The 16,809-nt window shown below is 43.8% G+C and overlaps 1 protein-coding gene across 1 annotated transcript in view; it reads right to left on the reverse strand.

The window, feature by feature from the left end:
* Nucleotides 1-6,504, reverse strand: part of EIF2AK3 (eukaryotic translation initiation factor 2 alpha kinase 3) — a 62,741-nt gene extending 56,237 nt beyond the window's left edge. Inside the window, exon 1 of the mRNA XM_050943343.1 lies at nt 6,159-6,504. Within this exon, the coding sequence (XP_050799300.1) occupies nt 6,159-6,418 (260 nt within the window). The 5' untranslated portion in view covers nt 6,419-6,504. The remainder of the gene's footprint in view (nt 1-6,158) is intronic.
* Between the last annotated feature and the right edge of the window lie 10,305 nt (nt 6,505-16,809).

Genomic DNA, 16,809 nt, shown 5'->3' on the forward strand with positions numbered 1-16,809 from the left:
ATGAAAGTACAAAAAACTGCATTCAAAAATAAAACAAAGTAAAACTTTAGAGCCTCCAAGTCCACTCAGTCCTACTTCCTGTTCAGCCAACCACTAAGACAAACAAGTTTGTTTATATTTGCAGGAGATAATATAATATAATAATAATAGGAGATATATCTATCTCCTAGAACTGGAAGGGACCTTGAGAGGTCATTGAGTCCAGCCCCCGCCTTCACTAGCAGGACCAAGTACTGATTTTGCCCCAGATCCCTAAGTGGCCTGCTCAAGGATTGAACTTCACAACCCTGGGTTTAGCAAGCCAATGCTCAAATCACTGAGCTATCCCTCCCCGCTAAATTATAATGCTTCCCACTTCTTGTTTATGTCACCTGAAAGTGAGAACAGGAGTTCACATGGCACTGTTGTAGCTGACATTGCACAATATTTACATGCTAGATGCACTAAAGATTCATATGCCCCTTCATGCACCAACCATCATTCCAGAGGACATGCATCCATGCTGATGACGGGTTCTGCTCGATAACAATTCAAAGCTGCGTGGACCAATGCATGTCCATTTTTTTCATCTGAGTCAGATGCCAACCAGCAGAAGGTTGATTATTTTTTTTGGTGGTTCATGTTGTGCAGTTTCCACAGTTGAGTGTTGCTCTTTTAAGACTTCGGAAAGCATGTTCCGCACCTCATCCCTCTCAGATTTTGGAAGGCACTTCAGATTCTTAAACCTTGGGTCAAGTGCTGTAGCTATCTTTAGAAATCTCACATTGGTACCTTCTTTGCTTTTGGTCAATTCTGCTATGAAAGTGTTCTTAAAATGAACGTGTGCTGAGTCATCATCAGAGACTACTATATCATAAAATATATGGCAGAATGTGGGTAAAACACAGAGGAAGAGACATACAATTCTCCCCCAAGGAGTTCAGTCACAAACTGAATTAACGCATTATTTTTTTAAATAACATCATCAGCATGGAAGCATGTCCTCTGGAATGTTGTCCAAAGCATGAAGGGGCATACACATATTTAGCATATCTGGCAGGTAAATACCTTGCAATGCCGGCTACAAAAGTGCCATGCAAACGCGTGGCCTTACTTTCAGGTGACATTGTAAATAAGAAGTGGACAGCATTATTGCCTATAAATGTAAACAAACCTGTTTGTCTTAGTGGTTGGCTGAACAAGAAGTAGGACTGAGTGGATTTGGAGGCTCTAAAGTTTTACACTATTTTGTTTTCGAGTGCAGGTATGTAACACACAAACACACATTTGTAAGTTGCCCTTTCACAATAAAGAAATTACACTATAGTACCTGTATGAGGTAAATTGAAAAATACTATTTCCTTTATCACTTTTACAGTGCAAATATTTGTAATAAAAAACATAGAGCAAGCACTGAACACTGTACATTTTGTATTCTGTGTTGTAATTGAAGTCAAAGTATATGAAAATGCAGAAAAACATCCAAAAACATTTAATAAAGTTCAATTGGAATTCTATTGTTTAACAGTATGATTAAAACTGCGATTAATTGCAATTATTTTGTTAAAACATGATTAATTTTGAGTTAATTATGCGAATTAACTGTGATTAAATCAACAGCTCTAATTTAAATTTCACCTTGATCAAATCAACACCAAAGAAAGATGATTAAACAATAATTGGCACCTAGTCAGTGCCAAACACTGCCTTCCTACCTAAACCATTGCTTTTGGTAACCATTTCCCTTGCCCAACTTGCTTTGTCTCTATATAAGCAGCTTTTTGTCTTTCTGCATTTTACATACATAGCCACACTACCTTCCTCCCCAGATACAAGCTTCAGCCTTCCCAAAATTATCTGGCTATGAAGCATTTTTACCAGCTTTATTGGTTTCACATGTCTACCTATATATATATACACACCATGAACTCAAGCCTCTTCACTAGAAAGAAGTAACTATGGCTGAGAAGATGCACCATCGTGGGTTTTACGTTTAGTGTGTTAAAAGAGAGAATTCATTCATGTCTTCACTGAAAAACAAAAATACTCTGCACCAGTTACAAACGCTTGTTTCAAAACTTTTCTTTTTTAACCACTTATTTGCTGCCCCAAAACTCTTTTGAATGCCATTATACATAATCACATTTCCCACTAAGTAGCTACAATATAGTGGACTTTTTATATCACAAGCCCTACCTACTAAGCAAATACTTCCTTTCAAACCATGATTACTTTGTTTGAACAGACCACAGTCACAAGACAAGACCAGCTCAGTGATATCCAAGTCTTACAGCTAGCTACATTTAGAGCAGGAATCAAATGATTGGCTACAGGAGTAGTCACTTCTCCTGTATTAGATTGTAACAGTCAATAGATGTACCATGGATCAAATCCAGACAGCCAGATGCTTTTGAACGGACCGCAAAATCTTTATTTCCTTATTATTGTCATTATGATTATTATTGTCATTATTATTTTTTCTGGACCAGAAATTTGGACCTTGACATAAATAACTGATTACCCCTGGTAGTCTTTGGGGGATTGTTTCACTTTGAACTAAAATGCTGCACACCACATTCACAGTCTTGTAATTATTTGAAATACTTCTGGTCCAAATCTTCAGCTTGCTGTCAAAGAGTAATCTTAGGACTTTATAGATTTTAAAATTCAAGACTAGTAGAAATTTGCTAGAATATTTTCCTAGTTCTGATATTAAGATTAGTTTTAAATTTACTATTTCAAATATTTTATATGTTACACAATCTTACTATATTTGCCCACCCTTTGGTGGTTGCCAGGTTGAAGTGACACTGTTAACTTAACATCTAAATCAGTTTTTGAAAAGGTTTCAGGTACTACACACCTGCCCTAAGAACCCATCATTTTTTGTAGTTTCTTAATCACATTTTTGTGTTTTAAAAATATTTCTCTTCCCTTTTTCTGTGTGAAAGAGACTTATAATTGGCATTACATCAGCATACTATGCCAAATTCTTAAAGTAATGATCACACTTAAAAGCAGAACATGTTTAGTGAAAAGGAGAACTGTTAAGGAATAAGATGACCATATTTAGCCATCTCTCTTCACAAGTATTGTGTTGATTGAAGATGCTTCAAATAAAACTGTTACCAGTTACACGAGCAGACTTGAGAGGATGTGTGTATTCTGTACGCATCACGCAGACATCTGATCAAGTATTTTAAATGATGGAGGATCCACTGTGACTGCATTCTCCCTTTAGTCTGTATTTTTTTTTAAGTCTGAGAACTTTACAAATAAATGTGTTCTAGAAACACCATGCCCTATCACTTGCAACATCAGCAGCACAAAGTGACATGTCAATACCACCTTCCATCTGCTTGACACAGTCGAGTACCCTAAAAAACAACCAAGGACTGCACTGATGAGAAATATTATACAAGTACATTTGAAATTTAATAAACTACGTCCATGTGTTTCTCATAATTTTAAACTTGTTCCATCCAGCTGTTTGTAACAATCCATTTGGAATTACTAATTTTCTGTCCTTCATTCACAGATACCGGTATGATACTTAAGTGCTGCGAGCATTGATTCCGCCTTTTAAATTAATGCAGAAAAATCCAGGGATAGATTTTTCACACAGATAAAAAAAACTGGTCAAATCTGGAGACTAACACCTCTAGCAGTATCTATTTATGGACAGAGTGCACTACATCTACCACCATTGTATCAAGTAACCCCATTACAACTCTATTCCATCAGCAAAATAAGTAGGATCTCACCTGCCCAGTTACAGAAACTGGATTAAGATTCTGACTACAACACAATATAGACCCACGCAAAGGGACATGTAACCAGGACAGGAAACAACTGCATTGTCACTGGGTCCACAGCAGCTGTATATGCAGTAAAGACAAGCGTCAACGTTTTTTAAGGAAACTCAAAACAAAAACAACCAATCTCTAAACTGAACAGTCAGGTCAGTCCAACACCTGAGAATTAGCATCCCTTCTGCTCTTTAAACAAATAAATCAAGCCATATTTGGAACTGCTATGAGTATCTTCTCAGGTACAATATATAAAAGATACAGCAAGCTGACTTTAGAATACTAAGTCAGCAAATAGCAAAGTGCTCCTCCAATTTTATAATCTATGCACCTAAAGATCTATGTATAACAACATTTTTCAGCACTTGAGTCATTGAACTTTACAACTTCATAACCCTCCAAATATTTACTGTATTTTGGGAGTAGAGGAAAACCCCCTCACAAACTACAATATAGGATGCTCATTGTATTGATTTAACAGTTAGTGCAAAACCAATTTATTTTAGCAATTAATGGCCCAAGTACAGCTACCCTCAGCAGTGCCATACTATATATTCTATTGCTCAAGAGCAACTGAACAAGTGTGACTCCAGATAACAGTCTGCATCTTTCAAGTACAGGCAATTAAGATAAAGAATTAATATTTACGGTAGTCCCCCATTTTTACTACAGCTATATAGCAATTCTACCTGTCATCCAGCAATAGCCTGTTCTACTGCACTCATCAGAGAATGGCTGCCTTTAGTCTTTGGCTTCAAATTATTAGGTTGAATATTTTATATAGACAGATCATCCAAGATTTCTTCTTGTAGTTCAGTGTAAAATGTATTTTGCAAATTTTAAATTGAAGAACAGAAGGCTGCTTTTTTCCCCAGCCAGAATGAGAAGTGCGGCAAGCCAGGTTATAATTTTTAATGAGCCAATGCACAAAAGAATGACTCTTCACTGTTTAAGGAGGAGGAAAATCTTTAACTGGCACAGGATGTGGGTTAACCAGACAGTTACTTGTAGAAACTGAATTATTCTCAAGTCTATGAACTCAAGGTTTCAAATCTCTCACTTCAAAACGAAGTCTGGAAATCTACTTTGCTTCATTAGCAGAAAAGAGTGATACTTGATCATATTCTTTCCCCTTTAGCTCCTGCAATGACATAATTCCTGATCTTTCTTCACTGAGCTGGGAGGAAACAAACCAGTGGAAAAGGTAGTTTGTCTTTCATCTTTTTCTCACACCAAGCTATATTATTACTCATTAATGGAAAAGACTAATTAAACTCTAATTAGAATCCTTCTTTTCTTCTCCAGTATATAGCAAGATGACAGAAAGGTACATAACACACTTTATGCAGGGTTTGGGAGAGGACATAGGGTAAAGAAAGACTTTGTAAACTACATATCCAGAAGTCCAGATGCTTTAAAGAAGGCACAAGAAGGAGCTACTTCCCAGTAATAAACTAGGGAAGGAGCCAGACCCACCCACAGCTATCACTTTCCTACCCGCAATGACAAGGAGGACTAACTCCTATCATGTGATGAAACGAAGGTTAGGGCAACACCACCCTTCTCCCCTACAGAGCATGAGGGGAGAAAAGACTAAACCTACTTGTGGGTTCTACCAAGAAACTTCCCTGCAGCACCATGTCTGCACCCCACAATCCCCCTTCCTCTCTGCACCCCACTCCCTGCACCCCCTCCTAGTCCCCCTTCCTTCCTCCCTGCACCCCCTCCTAGTCCCCCTTTCTCCCTGCACCCTCCCAGTCCCTGCACCCCCAGTCCCCCTTTCTCCCTATACTCCCGTCCCCCTTCCTTCCTCCCTGCACCCCCCCAGTCTCCCTTTCTCCCTGCACCCCCACTCCCTGTACCCCCTCCCACCCTACACCCCACTCCCTGCACCCCCTCCTAGTCCCCCTTCCTTCCTCCCTGCACCCCCTCCCAGTCTCCCTTTCTCCCTGCACCCTCCCAGTCCCTGCACCCCCAGTCCCCCTTTCTCCCTATACTCCCGTCCCCCTTCCTTCCTCCCTGCACCCCTCAGTCTCCCTTTCTCCCTGCACCCCCACTCCCTGTACCCCCTCCCACCCTACACCCCACTCCCTGCACCCCCTCCTAGTCCCCCTTTCTTCCTCCCTGCACCCCGTCCCCCTTCCTTCCTCCCTGCACCCCCTAGTCCCTGTACCCCTCCTAATCCCCCTTCCTCCTTGCACCCCCACTCCCTGCACCCCCTCCCACCCTACACCCCACTCCCTGTACCCCCTCCCGTAGTCCCTTCCCCAACAGCTCCCTCCACCCCCCCATCCCTTTCTGCTCTCCGACCCTCCACCTCTCCAGCCCCCCTGAAGTGCCCCCGGTGCCCCTGCCGCACAACCCCCTCACCTGCCGCCAGGCCGGGTCTCCTCCTCCTGCTCCTCCTCGAGCTCCTGCTCCCCAGGCCCCGCAGCCGCCACCCCGGCCTCATCGTCCTCCACGATCACGTCGGGCCCAGCGGGGAGAGCGGCGGGAGCCGCGGCCGCCCCGAGCCCGAACCCGACCTCGCCTCCGCGGGCATCGCCGCGAGCCGGCTCGGGGGCCGCCGCCCCCAGCAGCACCAGCACAGCCAGGGCAGCCAGAGCGCTCCGGCTCCGCGGCGCCCGCATGGAGCGGCCCCCTCAGCCCGGCCCCGCCGCGCCGCGCCCCGCCGGCCGCTAGGACATGAACACTCGCTCCCGCCACCAGGAGAACGGGGCGCCACCGCGCCGCAACCAACCCTGCTCACCCCGCCCCCTCCCGCCTGCCCGCGGCCACGTACCGGCGTCCTGCATACAACCATCCCTGCTAGTTTTCACCCTATTAGAGATAGGAAGCCCATTTGACAGACTTGGTGTCATTCGAACCGGTACCTGTTTCTGATTGGTCGAATTGGCTTGACTGGGCGGGCACAATGACGATGTTTGTCAACACATCTGTTGACCAATAAGATTTATACGTAGTCCCGCCTCCTAAATCAGACTGACCAATGGAAAGAAGTCACTTCCTTCCCTTCTCTGTGATTGGTTAGTCCCCTTAAAACCTATTTCTGATTGGATAATTTGGAGGCGTCGGCTGTAGCGCGACGATTGGGGTCCGCTAATCTCCGCCTCTTCCTGATTGGGCAACGCTAGTGTTTCATACGTGGCCGATTCTGAGTGTCGAAAGGGGATGTCTCAATGGAGGCAACTGGGGCAAACCAAGCGGATGGTAAAATGGGGGGGGTGTCTTAAAGGGACTGGGGCGAAATGGACTCGCTCGCTCTCTCTTGTGTTTTTGGCTGCCCACACTGCCTGCGTCCTGGCCACCGGTCCGGGGGGCTCTGCATTTTAATTTAATTTTAAATGAAGCTTTTTAAACAGTTTAAAAACCTTATTTACTTTGCATACAACAATAGTTTAGTTATATATTATAGGCTCAGAGAAAGATACCTTCTGAAAACGTTAAAATGTATTACTAGCACGCGAAACCTTAAATCAGAGTGAATAAATGACGACTCAGCACACCACTTCTGAAAGGTTGCTGACCCCTGGTCCACCGTGTGCAACTGCTTCGTGAATTCCAAAAGTAATCTGGTGTTATTTCTTTCCATGGCACACAGCAGCTCAGGCAATTCTGATTCCTGTTCACATTGGGAGTTCATGATATACTGCATGACCAGCCACCATACGTTAATGATAGTTACAGCAACAGTAGAGAGCAGTGCGGGATCCACCCTTTCACATAGAGATGGCGGGTTCACAGTACACAGGGGCTGGGACATTGAAAAATGCCACGAAATGCAGTCAGGAGACCACAGAATACTGGGACAGAAAACAATGCATCGTGGGATATTGAACCCATACCCATGCTGTGCTGCGATCCACTCCACCTTCTCATAAGTCTTAGCTGCAAAGGTGGTGAATAGAACAGTGGGTTAGCTACCCACAGTGCACTGCTGTCAATATTGATGCTAAAGCACCAAGCATGAATGTGCTCTGCCAACACAGGGAGCATAGTGTGAACATGTAATAGTGATGTTATTATAGCACTTTTTGATCATCAGCATAACTTTTGTTGACAAAATTCTGTAGTGTAGACAAGGTGTTACCAGATTTGCCCATTACTTTGGGGTATGCTCATTTATTAGGGTTACTCTTCTGGGGTGGGTAATTCTATCAATGTACTGTTTGTGTCACTTGCGTTCTCATACGGAGCTCTACTTCTCCCTGCTGCAAGTTCCCTCCCAATGGAGCTATCCTGCAGGACCTTGATTCCCCAGGGCTGGCACGCGTGCACGCACGCACGCACACACACACACACACACACACACTCTCTCTCTCTCTCTCTCTCTAACAGAGAGCAGCTGAGAGGACCGGGTCAATCAGCATTCCCAAGATGACCCCTTATATGTCTCTGGATTCAGAAGGCTGGGTCAAGCAGCACTTCCAAGGGGCCATCCTCATATGCCATGGGCACTGCACCGGAATAGAGTACGCCTAAGCAGGCTGGTCGAGCAGCACTTCTAAGTTGCCACCTTCCTATGCCACAGATTCAGCATGGATCTATCCTCACTTTCACGTTACAATTGTTCTGGTAGTAACCCACTTGATGAGCAAACCCTACAGGATTTGGGTGTTGCAGGGGTCTTTAGCTTAGGTAAGAGGAGCGTTGCTGCAAAGCAAATTGGGAAGCCAAAAAACAAAAGAGAGAGAGCGAGAGAGGGAGGGAAGCAACCTGCTTAACCATAAAACTTATTTATTGCTGGGTAATAACCATACAAGGGGAGCAAAACAAACAAAACAGTTACAATATTAAATCTAGCTTACATTTGATTACAAAAGTCAGGTTTAGAAAACTATACCTGATCATACAAGTCAGGGTTAGAAAGCTATTCCTAGAGTAGGAAAAAAAAAAACAGAAAGAGTCGGGTTCTCAGTACTCCGTGAAGCTTAAACCGGTTGGGGTTCCCAGGTGGTGGTGGTGGTAGCTGAGTGCTGGAGACAGGCAGAGCCCCCAGCACAGTCAGTCAGGAGAAGATGAAGTCCCAATGGAATTGATGCAGATTTTGGATCTAGGCATCAGAACACTTGAGAGTAGTTAGGTTTTTTTTGTAGGGAAACAATAAGGGTTCAAGGGAGAACACTAGATTTGTTTATGGTTAAACTGATGGCTCAGGGGAGTATACCAAAGTTGTTTTGTTCAGGCTAGACAATAGGAACTGCTCATTCCTGGCTCTGGGTCGTGTTCCTTCAAGGGAGCTCACAATGCAATTAGGCAGCTTCAGTATTTTGGATACCAGTAAAGGATTTATTACTAGAATTGGTCTGATAAGCACTGAGCTGGGTGGGTGCAGGCGGGTTCATTAACATCTGGAGCAAAGATCTCCCATCATGCACTGCTTCCCAGCTTTTCTGGTCCCAGAGTTCCATGCGGTTCTTGCCTTGGAATCTCTCTTCTCCATTCTGTAGCTAATGGAGATGCCTCCCTGTCCCATCTTCGATGCAAATGAGGCTAGGGTAGTTGCCTTAATCCTCTCACCCTTGTCCAGAGGGGTTTAGGTGTGTCTCCCACTGCCTTTTCATTGCTTTTTGTAAGTCTTTCTTCTGATCGGTTTTGGTTCAAGCAGAGGCTGGGGGAGGAGGAGTGTCCTTCGTGAGTCAGACAGGCTGGATACAGGCTGGATACAAGAACACAGAGCTAACAGGTAACAAAGGCCTTAGACGTAGGGTCATGGTAAGATGACATTTACAAACACTGGTGCAGCACAGCCTTGTGGCATGAAAAGATTTAGACACAACGTGAGCACAAGGTATTAAACAGAATGCGATGCTAAGGGCAATGCTATGAACTGCCATGCCCAAAGTTAACTCCATTACACTTAAAAATTAGTACTGTCTCTGAGTAAATATAGTGCTATCCCACCTGAATTGTAGTAACATATCTCTTGCCACTTTGCAATAACAGTTAGCTCAGGGTGTTTATAGATACTAGTAACCAGAAAAAGTAATAAATATCAGATTACAACTGAACTTCAAATCATTTTACTTGTTCTCAAGAGTTTGTTCTGGTTCATAAAAACTTGTATTATACCTAGAATAAAATAAATACCAACAGCATTGTGCAATTTAACATTGATTGATTTTCTCTTCTAAGAGGTTAATTCAAGAAATGATGTGGCAATGATATATGCAAGTCCTTAAAACAAACACCTATAGTATGTGCAGGAAATTATGCTACACAATATAAAAAAAAGAAATGTGCCAGGAAGACAAAACTTCCTTCTTTGTGATGAGAACTGTGTTTAGTCCTGATGGCATATATGAGATTAATTTTGATCCAGTATAGTATCAACTTAATATCTGACCAGTCATTTATCTGGAAACTATAATCTGTAATTGCCGGAAGATGTAGTCAGTCTAAAAGGTATTTTCCATCTAAATACCATCTTCTTCTTAGAGTATGTGCAATGTGCCTAAGATGGTATGTGACCAAGATTCATCACCAAATTTGGTCCGCTGCTTGGAAACTACCATGATGTTTCAGAACTATAGTCAGGTAGATGCTTTCTATAACTAATAGGGCTGGGCAGTGAAAGAAATAATGTGCCATCTTGTGGTCTGTCCATGTTGCAACAAGTGAAAAATACATTAATGTACCTTGAGACTCTCACTCCAAGGGTGATGTAAAATAATACTGATCAGAATGATGATAATTAACAGAGTGCTTTCCATCCAGAAGAGTTCAGACATAATCTACGGACTACATAGATAAGCACCACTTTACCCACAACCACCACTGAGAGCCTGTCATGTGCAGAGTGAAATGCAGCAACTTTTCGAACAGTGCAACAGATCGAAACACAATATAACAGAGACAAAAACAAAAGAAGGTTTTATCCAACTGATATATTTCTGAATTTGAGATTGCAGGGTAACATTTTAAGTAGGCAGAATGAAATTTAACTACACTGGGATATGGCAACAACAACAAGATTAAAGGGATACTAAAAATTATATCAGCGTATCTAAAGTGGAATAACTTTCTAACGTCGACAAGTCCTTACTTAACCAGCATTGGGCCATGTCCCTTTAGCTTGTAATTTGTCTCTCGAGCTGGGGATCCCTCTCTTCACTCTGCCCTGAGTGACCCCATCCTGGAACACATCTGTTGGTACTGTTTGCTGAACTAGTTAGGACTCCTTTACCATTTCCAACGCCATCACACACATTTGTAGGCTTGGCTTGGCTTGACTAGTGGAGCCAACAACCAGCCTTGGGGAAACCCTCTGGAAGTTTCTGTAATGTGGAGAGTAGGCTTTGGAGCTGGTGCTCCTGGACAAAGGAAACCTACATGCAGACTTCAAAGCCCTCATCTGAACCCCAGTACCATACTGATGCTGCCGAGCCATTCCTGGCTACAGGTCATACGGTTTGGGTTTCTCAGGTCTTTCTTAAGGCACTTTCCCTAGTGAAAATGGTCGAGAGTGACCATATTGTCTCAGGAAGTTCTGTTCAAATGTAATAGGTTCAGATACCTCCCTTTTTGTTAAAGCAGCGGAAAGCAGGGTTGGTGCTGGGTGTAGTCATTTTCTGAGTGTCAGCCAAGCACATGATCTTACAAAATGGACTTTAGCCACTTTTAAACAGAGCTGGTTTTGGCTGGAACTCAAGAGGAAAAAATATTCCAAAATAGCAAGCCTTCCCTTGTGCTTTTGTAATGCATGGATTTGGGCCTTGTCCTGTACAAAGTATAATTTGTACAGTGGTATAAATGAATCTAACCAGAGCTAAACAAATACAATTAAGCTGTATCTGCACATTAGCTTTTCTTTCACACTACCACCATATTTGTGCATCCATGCCTACCTGGCTGCATCACTATATTGATATTACTGCATTGTGAAGTCTGGACAGCTACTCCATAATGCCTCAGCAAGGGATAGAGTTGGGATGCTCATACAACATGTGGGTCAAGGTGCTCTGAGATGCCCTACCGCACAAACAGCTCGGAGGAAGGAGTGCCACTTAGATGGTTACACAAATATGGTCAAACAGGTCTGTCCACACTGAAAAAAACAAAGTGCACCTAACAATTACAGGATAAACCATGTATTAGCTTGACTGCTAGCAAGAGTAATACATGGATACTAACTGAGTATAATATTGCCAACCCTAAGATCAAAAATCATGAATCAGGCCTCCAACAATCCCGAGACTGGTTTAAAAATCATGAGATTAAAAAATCCCCCCACAATAGAAGTGACATAAAAACATAAAACTGACATAATGGGTAAGACCAACGGTTCATCTAGCCCAGTGTCCTGTCTCTGACCACGGCCAGTGCCAGATGCTTCAGAGGGAATGAACAGGACAGTTTTGAGTGATCAACCCTCTGTCGTCCAGTCGTAGTTTCTATTAGTTGGAGGTTTAGGAACACCCAAAGCACGGGGTTGTGTCCCTGACGATCTTGGCTAATAGTCATTGATTAACTTATCTCGGTGAACTTATCTACCGGTAATTCTTTTTTTGAACCCAGTTATACTTTTGGCCTTCACAACATCCTATGACAATTAGTTTCACAGGCTGACTGTATGTAGTGTAAAAAAAAAAGTACTTCCTTTTATTTATTTTCAACATGCTGCCTATTAACATTGGTTTCTTTTTATTTGCCTTCTGGGTTTGGAGTTTTTGGGATTTACATTTTTAAGCTTTTCTCTGCAACCACACTAGAAACTTGCTTTTTAAAAAAAAAAAAAAAAAGAGAGAGAATGCTGAGAGTCTTGTGTAACAAAAAGAACAGGAGTACTTGTGGCACCTATGAGACTAAAAAATTTATTTGAGTATAAGCTTTCTTGGGCTACAGTCCACTTCATCAGATGCATGCAGTGGAAAATACAGTAGGAAGATATATGTATACACAGAGAACATGAAACAATGGGTGTTACCATACACTGTCTGTAGCCCATGAAAGCTTATGCTCAAAGAAATTTGTTAGTCTTTAAGGTGCCACAAGTACTCCTGTTCTTTTTGCGGATACAGACTAACACAGCTGCTACTCGGAAACCTATCAGTGTGTAACAAAATGATCCCAGGAGCTGGGGCTTTAAGGAAAGCACTAAACATCATGAGACTTGTGATAAATTCAGGTGAACAGACAACCCTGTGAGTATTAGAGATTATCTACACTTAAAACACTGCAGTTACACCACTGTAGTGCTTCAGTATAGCCACCACCTATATTGACAGGTGGGATTCTCTCATTGGTGTCATTAATCTACCTCGTTGAGAGGTGGTAGCTAGGTTGATGGAAGAATTCTTCTGTTGACCTAGCGTTGTCTATGCTGGAGGTGAGGTCGGCTTAAGTATGTCACTCAGAGTGTGCGGATTTTTCACACCCCTGAGCGATGTAGCTGGGTAATCCTAACTTTTTAATGTAAACCAAGCCTTAACTAGGTTCTTTGGTGAGGTTACAAACTCATGCGTTGTCTAACTTGAGAATTTGCCCTGATCCCAGCAGTCAATGGCCAACCACCGATGGAGTTGCACTAGTTCAAGCCCTAAGCATACACAAGAAAAGCTGCAATTTCCATAGGTGGTGCTCTCTCCTGCTTGAAAACAGGGTAAACATCACAGTCATGGCTTTCCTTCTCTACACTTGAGCCTAGTCTACACTAAAAAAATTAAGTTGACCCAGCTATGTCCCTCATGAGTGTAAAAAATCCATATCCAGGAGCGATGTTCTTAGGCTGAACTAACCTCAGGTGCAAACAGCACTATGTCAGGGAAGAATTCTTCTGTCACTCTAGCAACCACCTCTTGAGGTCGATTAACTACAGCAACCAAAATCAACAGAGGTAGTGTCTACAATGAAGTGCTATAGTGGCACTGCTGCAGCGCTACAGCTTATGCTACTGTAGCATTTCAAGTGTAGTTTTGCACTGGTGAAGCTACATCACAAACTATTTGTTGATCATAGAGAAAGATAGTTTAGGAAAGACTATCTAGGTCAGCATCCACTCAAATCCAATCATAACCTCTCCTGCACTTCAGTGAAGTTGTTAATTGAAAAGGCTGGCAGATGTCCTTCCTCTGTATTTGTAGTATTTATGCTCCCTGGGCACATACGCATTGAGACATTCTTGAAGCCTTCAATGACTGATGCAGGGATAAAAATTAGGCTCTAGTATTTTGTATTTTGCTTCAGTTTTCTATCACCGTCAAGACCCCAGTTCAGCACAGCACTTAAGGACATGCTTAACCTCAAGTCTCATTGAAGTCAATTGGGTTTAAGCACTTGCTGAATCGGTGCTAACACTCCAGAACTGAAGGCATGTTGCTGTTCTCGCAGTGAGCAGTCACACCTGCAGGGTTATGGATGGCAGCAGCCCAAACACCAAGCTAACTAAATCAGACTATAAGTTAATGCAACATGGAAGAAAACGATTTCTGGTAGCTGGCTTTTTCTGATAGAAATTGCATCCCAGTGTGTATTTGCATTGTAAAATATACTACTCTGCAGGCAGTGCACAATTCACTAGAGAAGGTTTCTTGCAGCTAGTAGAAAAGTCCAGCCTTTATCATGTACTGACTCCTTAATAGCAAGTCACTGACATCTTGCATAAAGGAAGGCTGGCTTGAATCAACCAAGTTTTATTACCGGACAAAAGAGGCTCTGCTGGAAGAATGCCCCATTGTTCGAAGACCGGCGTTCCAGCATTGCCCAGTGAGCCATGACAAAGGGAATTATTTCGAGTCCCTAAAAATCACAGCAGCATTGTGGAGAGTTCTCAAGCTCCGAGGTACGTCAAGAAGCACTGAAGCACGTCAGTGATGTGCAGAAAGTTAAAAAAGCAACAGAGGCTTTTTCTTTATCAGAACCAAAGTGAATGGACATTCTCTAGTCACTTGTGGGCTGATTTTTCAAAAGTGCTGATGGGCACCAGCAGCTCCCATTAACTTCAGTAGGATTTGTAGATGCTCAGCACCTCTAAGAACCAGGTCACTTTTACTTAAATGCCTAAATTTGGATTTAGAAGCCTAATTTTAAGCACTCAAGACTGAAACTTTTGGTCTATGAAATTTTGGCCTTAAATATTAATGACTGTCTCCCCCCTAATTTCCCAGATTCTTGGCCAGGATTTAGGAACAACAAAGAAAATATCCCCCGCCCCACACACACCCCTTCACTGCCTGAAAACCCATATTAGACTTTATAGCAAACCCATTGCATCCTAGGACAGGGCTGTACAACTTTGGTCAATGATGTGTGGATACAAGTACCAACACGTTCAGGAAAGCTTATAGTCACGTGCCTCACTACCGCGTGTTTTGATATAAGGATCTCCCACTAAGCTGGAACACAGCACCCCGTGTTGGTGTCTAGACCCCATCTGCCCTTGAAAAGCAGAAACATGTTAAAACTTCCATCTCGCAAGGTTGTATTACCAACATGGTTGGAGCATATAAATTTATTTTTAAAAGTTTTTAAAAAATTAGTAGACTAAATGGTGATCAAACTAGGGAGTGACCTAGAATAAAATTGTTCAAAAGTTCCTAGGGGATTTAGATGCCTAAATTATATTGACTTTCAATAGGACTTAGGTGCCTAAATCACTAAGGCACGCTTGAAAATGCTGCCCCTAGTCTCAAGTATTTTTAAAGTAGATTTAACAAAGATATGTTATGTTCACACTAGCAGAAGGAGTTCTGAAACTTTTGGATAACTGGCTGTTCAGATAAACAGAACTAACTAATTAACTAAAACCTGGTCAACGCTTAAAAAATTTGATCAACCTAGCTACATCGCTTAGCTCTGTGAAAAATTTTGCAGCCTGAGCTCTGTAATTAGGTCACCTAACCCTCAGTGTAGATGCAGTGAAGTCCAGGGAAGAATTCTTCTGTCAACCTAGCTACCACCTCTTGAAGAGATGGATTAAAACTCCACAGATGGAAACCACCCATACATGAATGTAGGAAGCATGGACACTCAGAGGCTTGGCTACACTCGAAACACCAAAGTGCTGCCGCGGGAGCGCTCCCATGGCAGCGCTTTGAAATGCAAGTGTGGTCGCGGCGCCAGTGCTGGGAGAGAGTTCTCCCAGCGCTGCAGGTACTCCACCTCCCCGAGGGGATTAGTTTACAGCGCTGGGAGCCGCGTTCCCAGCACTGGGGCACTGTTTACACTGGCGCTTTACAGCGCAGTAACTTGCTGCGCTCAGGAGGGTGTTTTTTCACACCCGAGCGAGAAAGTTGCAACGCTGTAAAGCGCCAGTGTAGCCAAGGCCAGAGGCACGCTACAGCAGCAGAAGTGTAGCCATGGCCTGCCATAGGGCTATGGGGGGTCACTGTGGATTCAGGCAAGTAGGATTTTCAGAGAAAGGGAATTGGGGGTAAACTGGAGTTATACAGCTGCACACAGCAGTTCAGGGTAAGTGAGAAGAGGAAGGCAGAGTGCAGCCATGTGAATTCATGCACAGCCTTGACACCCTTTCTCCTCACCAGTATCGCAGCACCGGGGCACCAACACAGCGCCCTAGCGAGTGCCACAGACGCTGTGCAGGTCACAAGGGGGCAGGGTCCCTGGCAGCGCTTTCCTAGGGTGACCAGATAGCAAGTGTGAAAAATCGGGAGACGGGGTGGGGGGGGGGGTAAATAGGCGATAAGAAAAAGACCCCAAAATTGGGAATGTCCCTATAAAATCGGGACATCTGGTTACCACATTCTTCCCATCCACCCCTGGTGCATGGCTTCAGCTACCACCGCCCTAAGGTTCACCCTGGGGGACCTCCCCTCCCCGCCACCCCACCCAGCTTGCACTGAGCATCTCCCCAGCTAGCCCGCTAGGGGCACCCGAGTGGCGGCAGCCCGGCCTGGCGGGATGCATTGTGGGAGCTGTAGTTCCCCCTGCTCCCCATGCCTTGCACCGCCGCGGCCGGCGGCACTATAGTTCCCAGCCGCCCCCGGGCGTTGCACCTCGCCTGGCCCTCGGCGCCTTCCCAGGCTTCCCGCGCGCGTGGGGCAGCCACGGGGGCGGGGTTCGG

The sequence above is a fragment of the Gopherus flavomarginatus genome, chromosome 3, assembly GCF_025201925.1.
Source record: "Gopherus flavomarginatus isolate rGopFla2 chromosome 3, rGopFla2.mat.asm, whole genome shotgun sequence".
NCBI classification, from domain to species: Eukaryota; Metazoa; Chordata; order Testudines; family Testudinidae; genus Gopherus; species Gopherus flavomarginatus.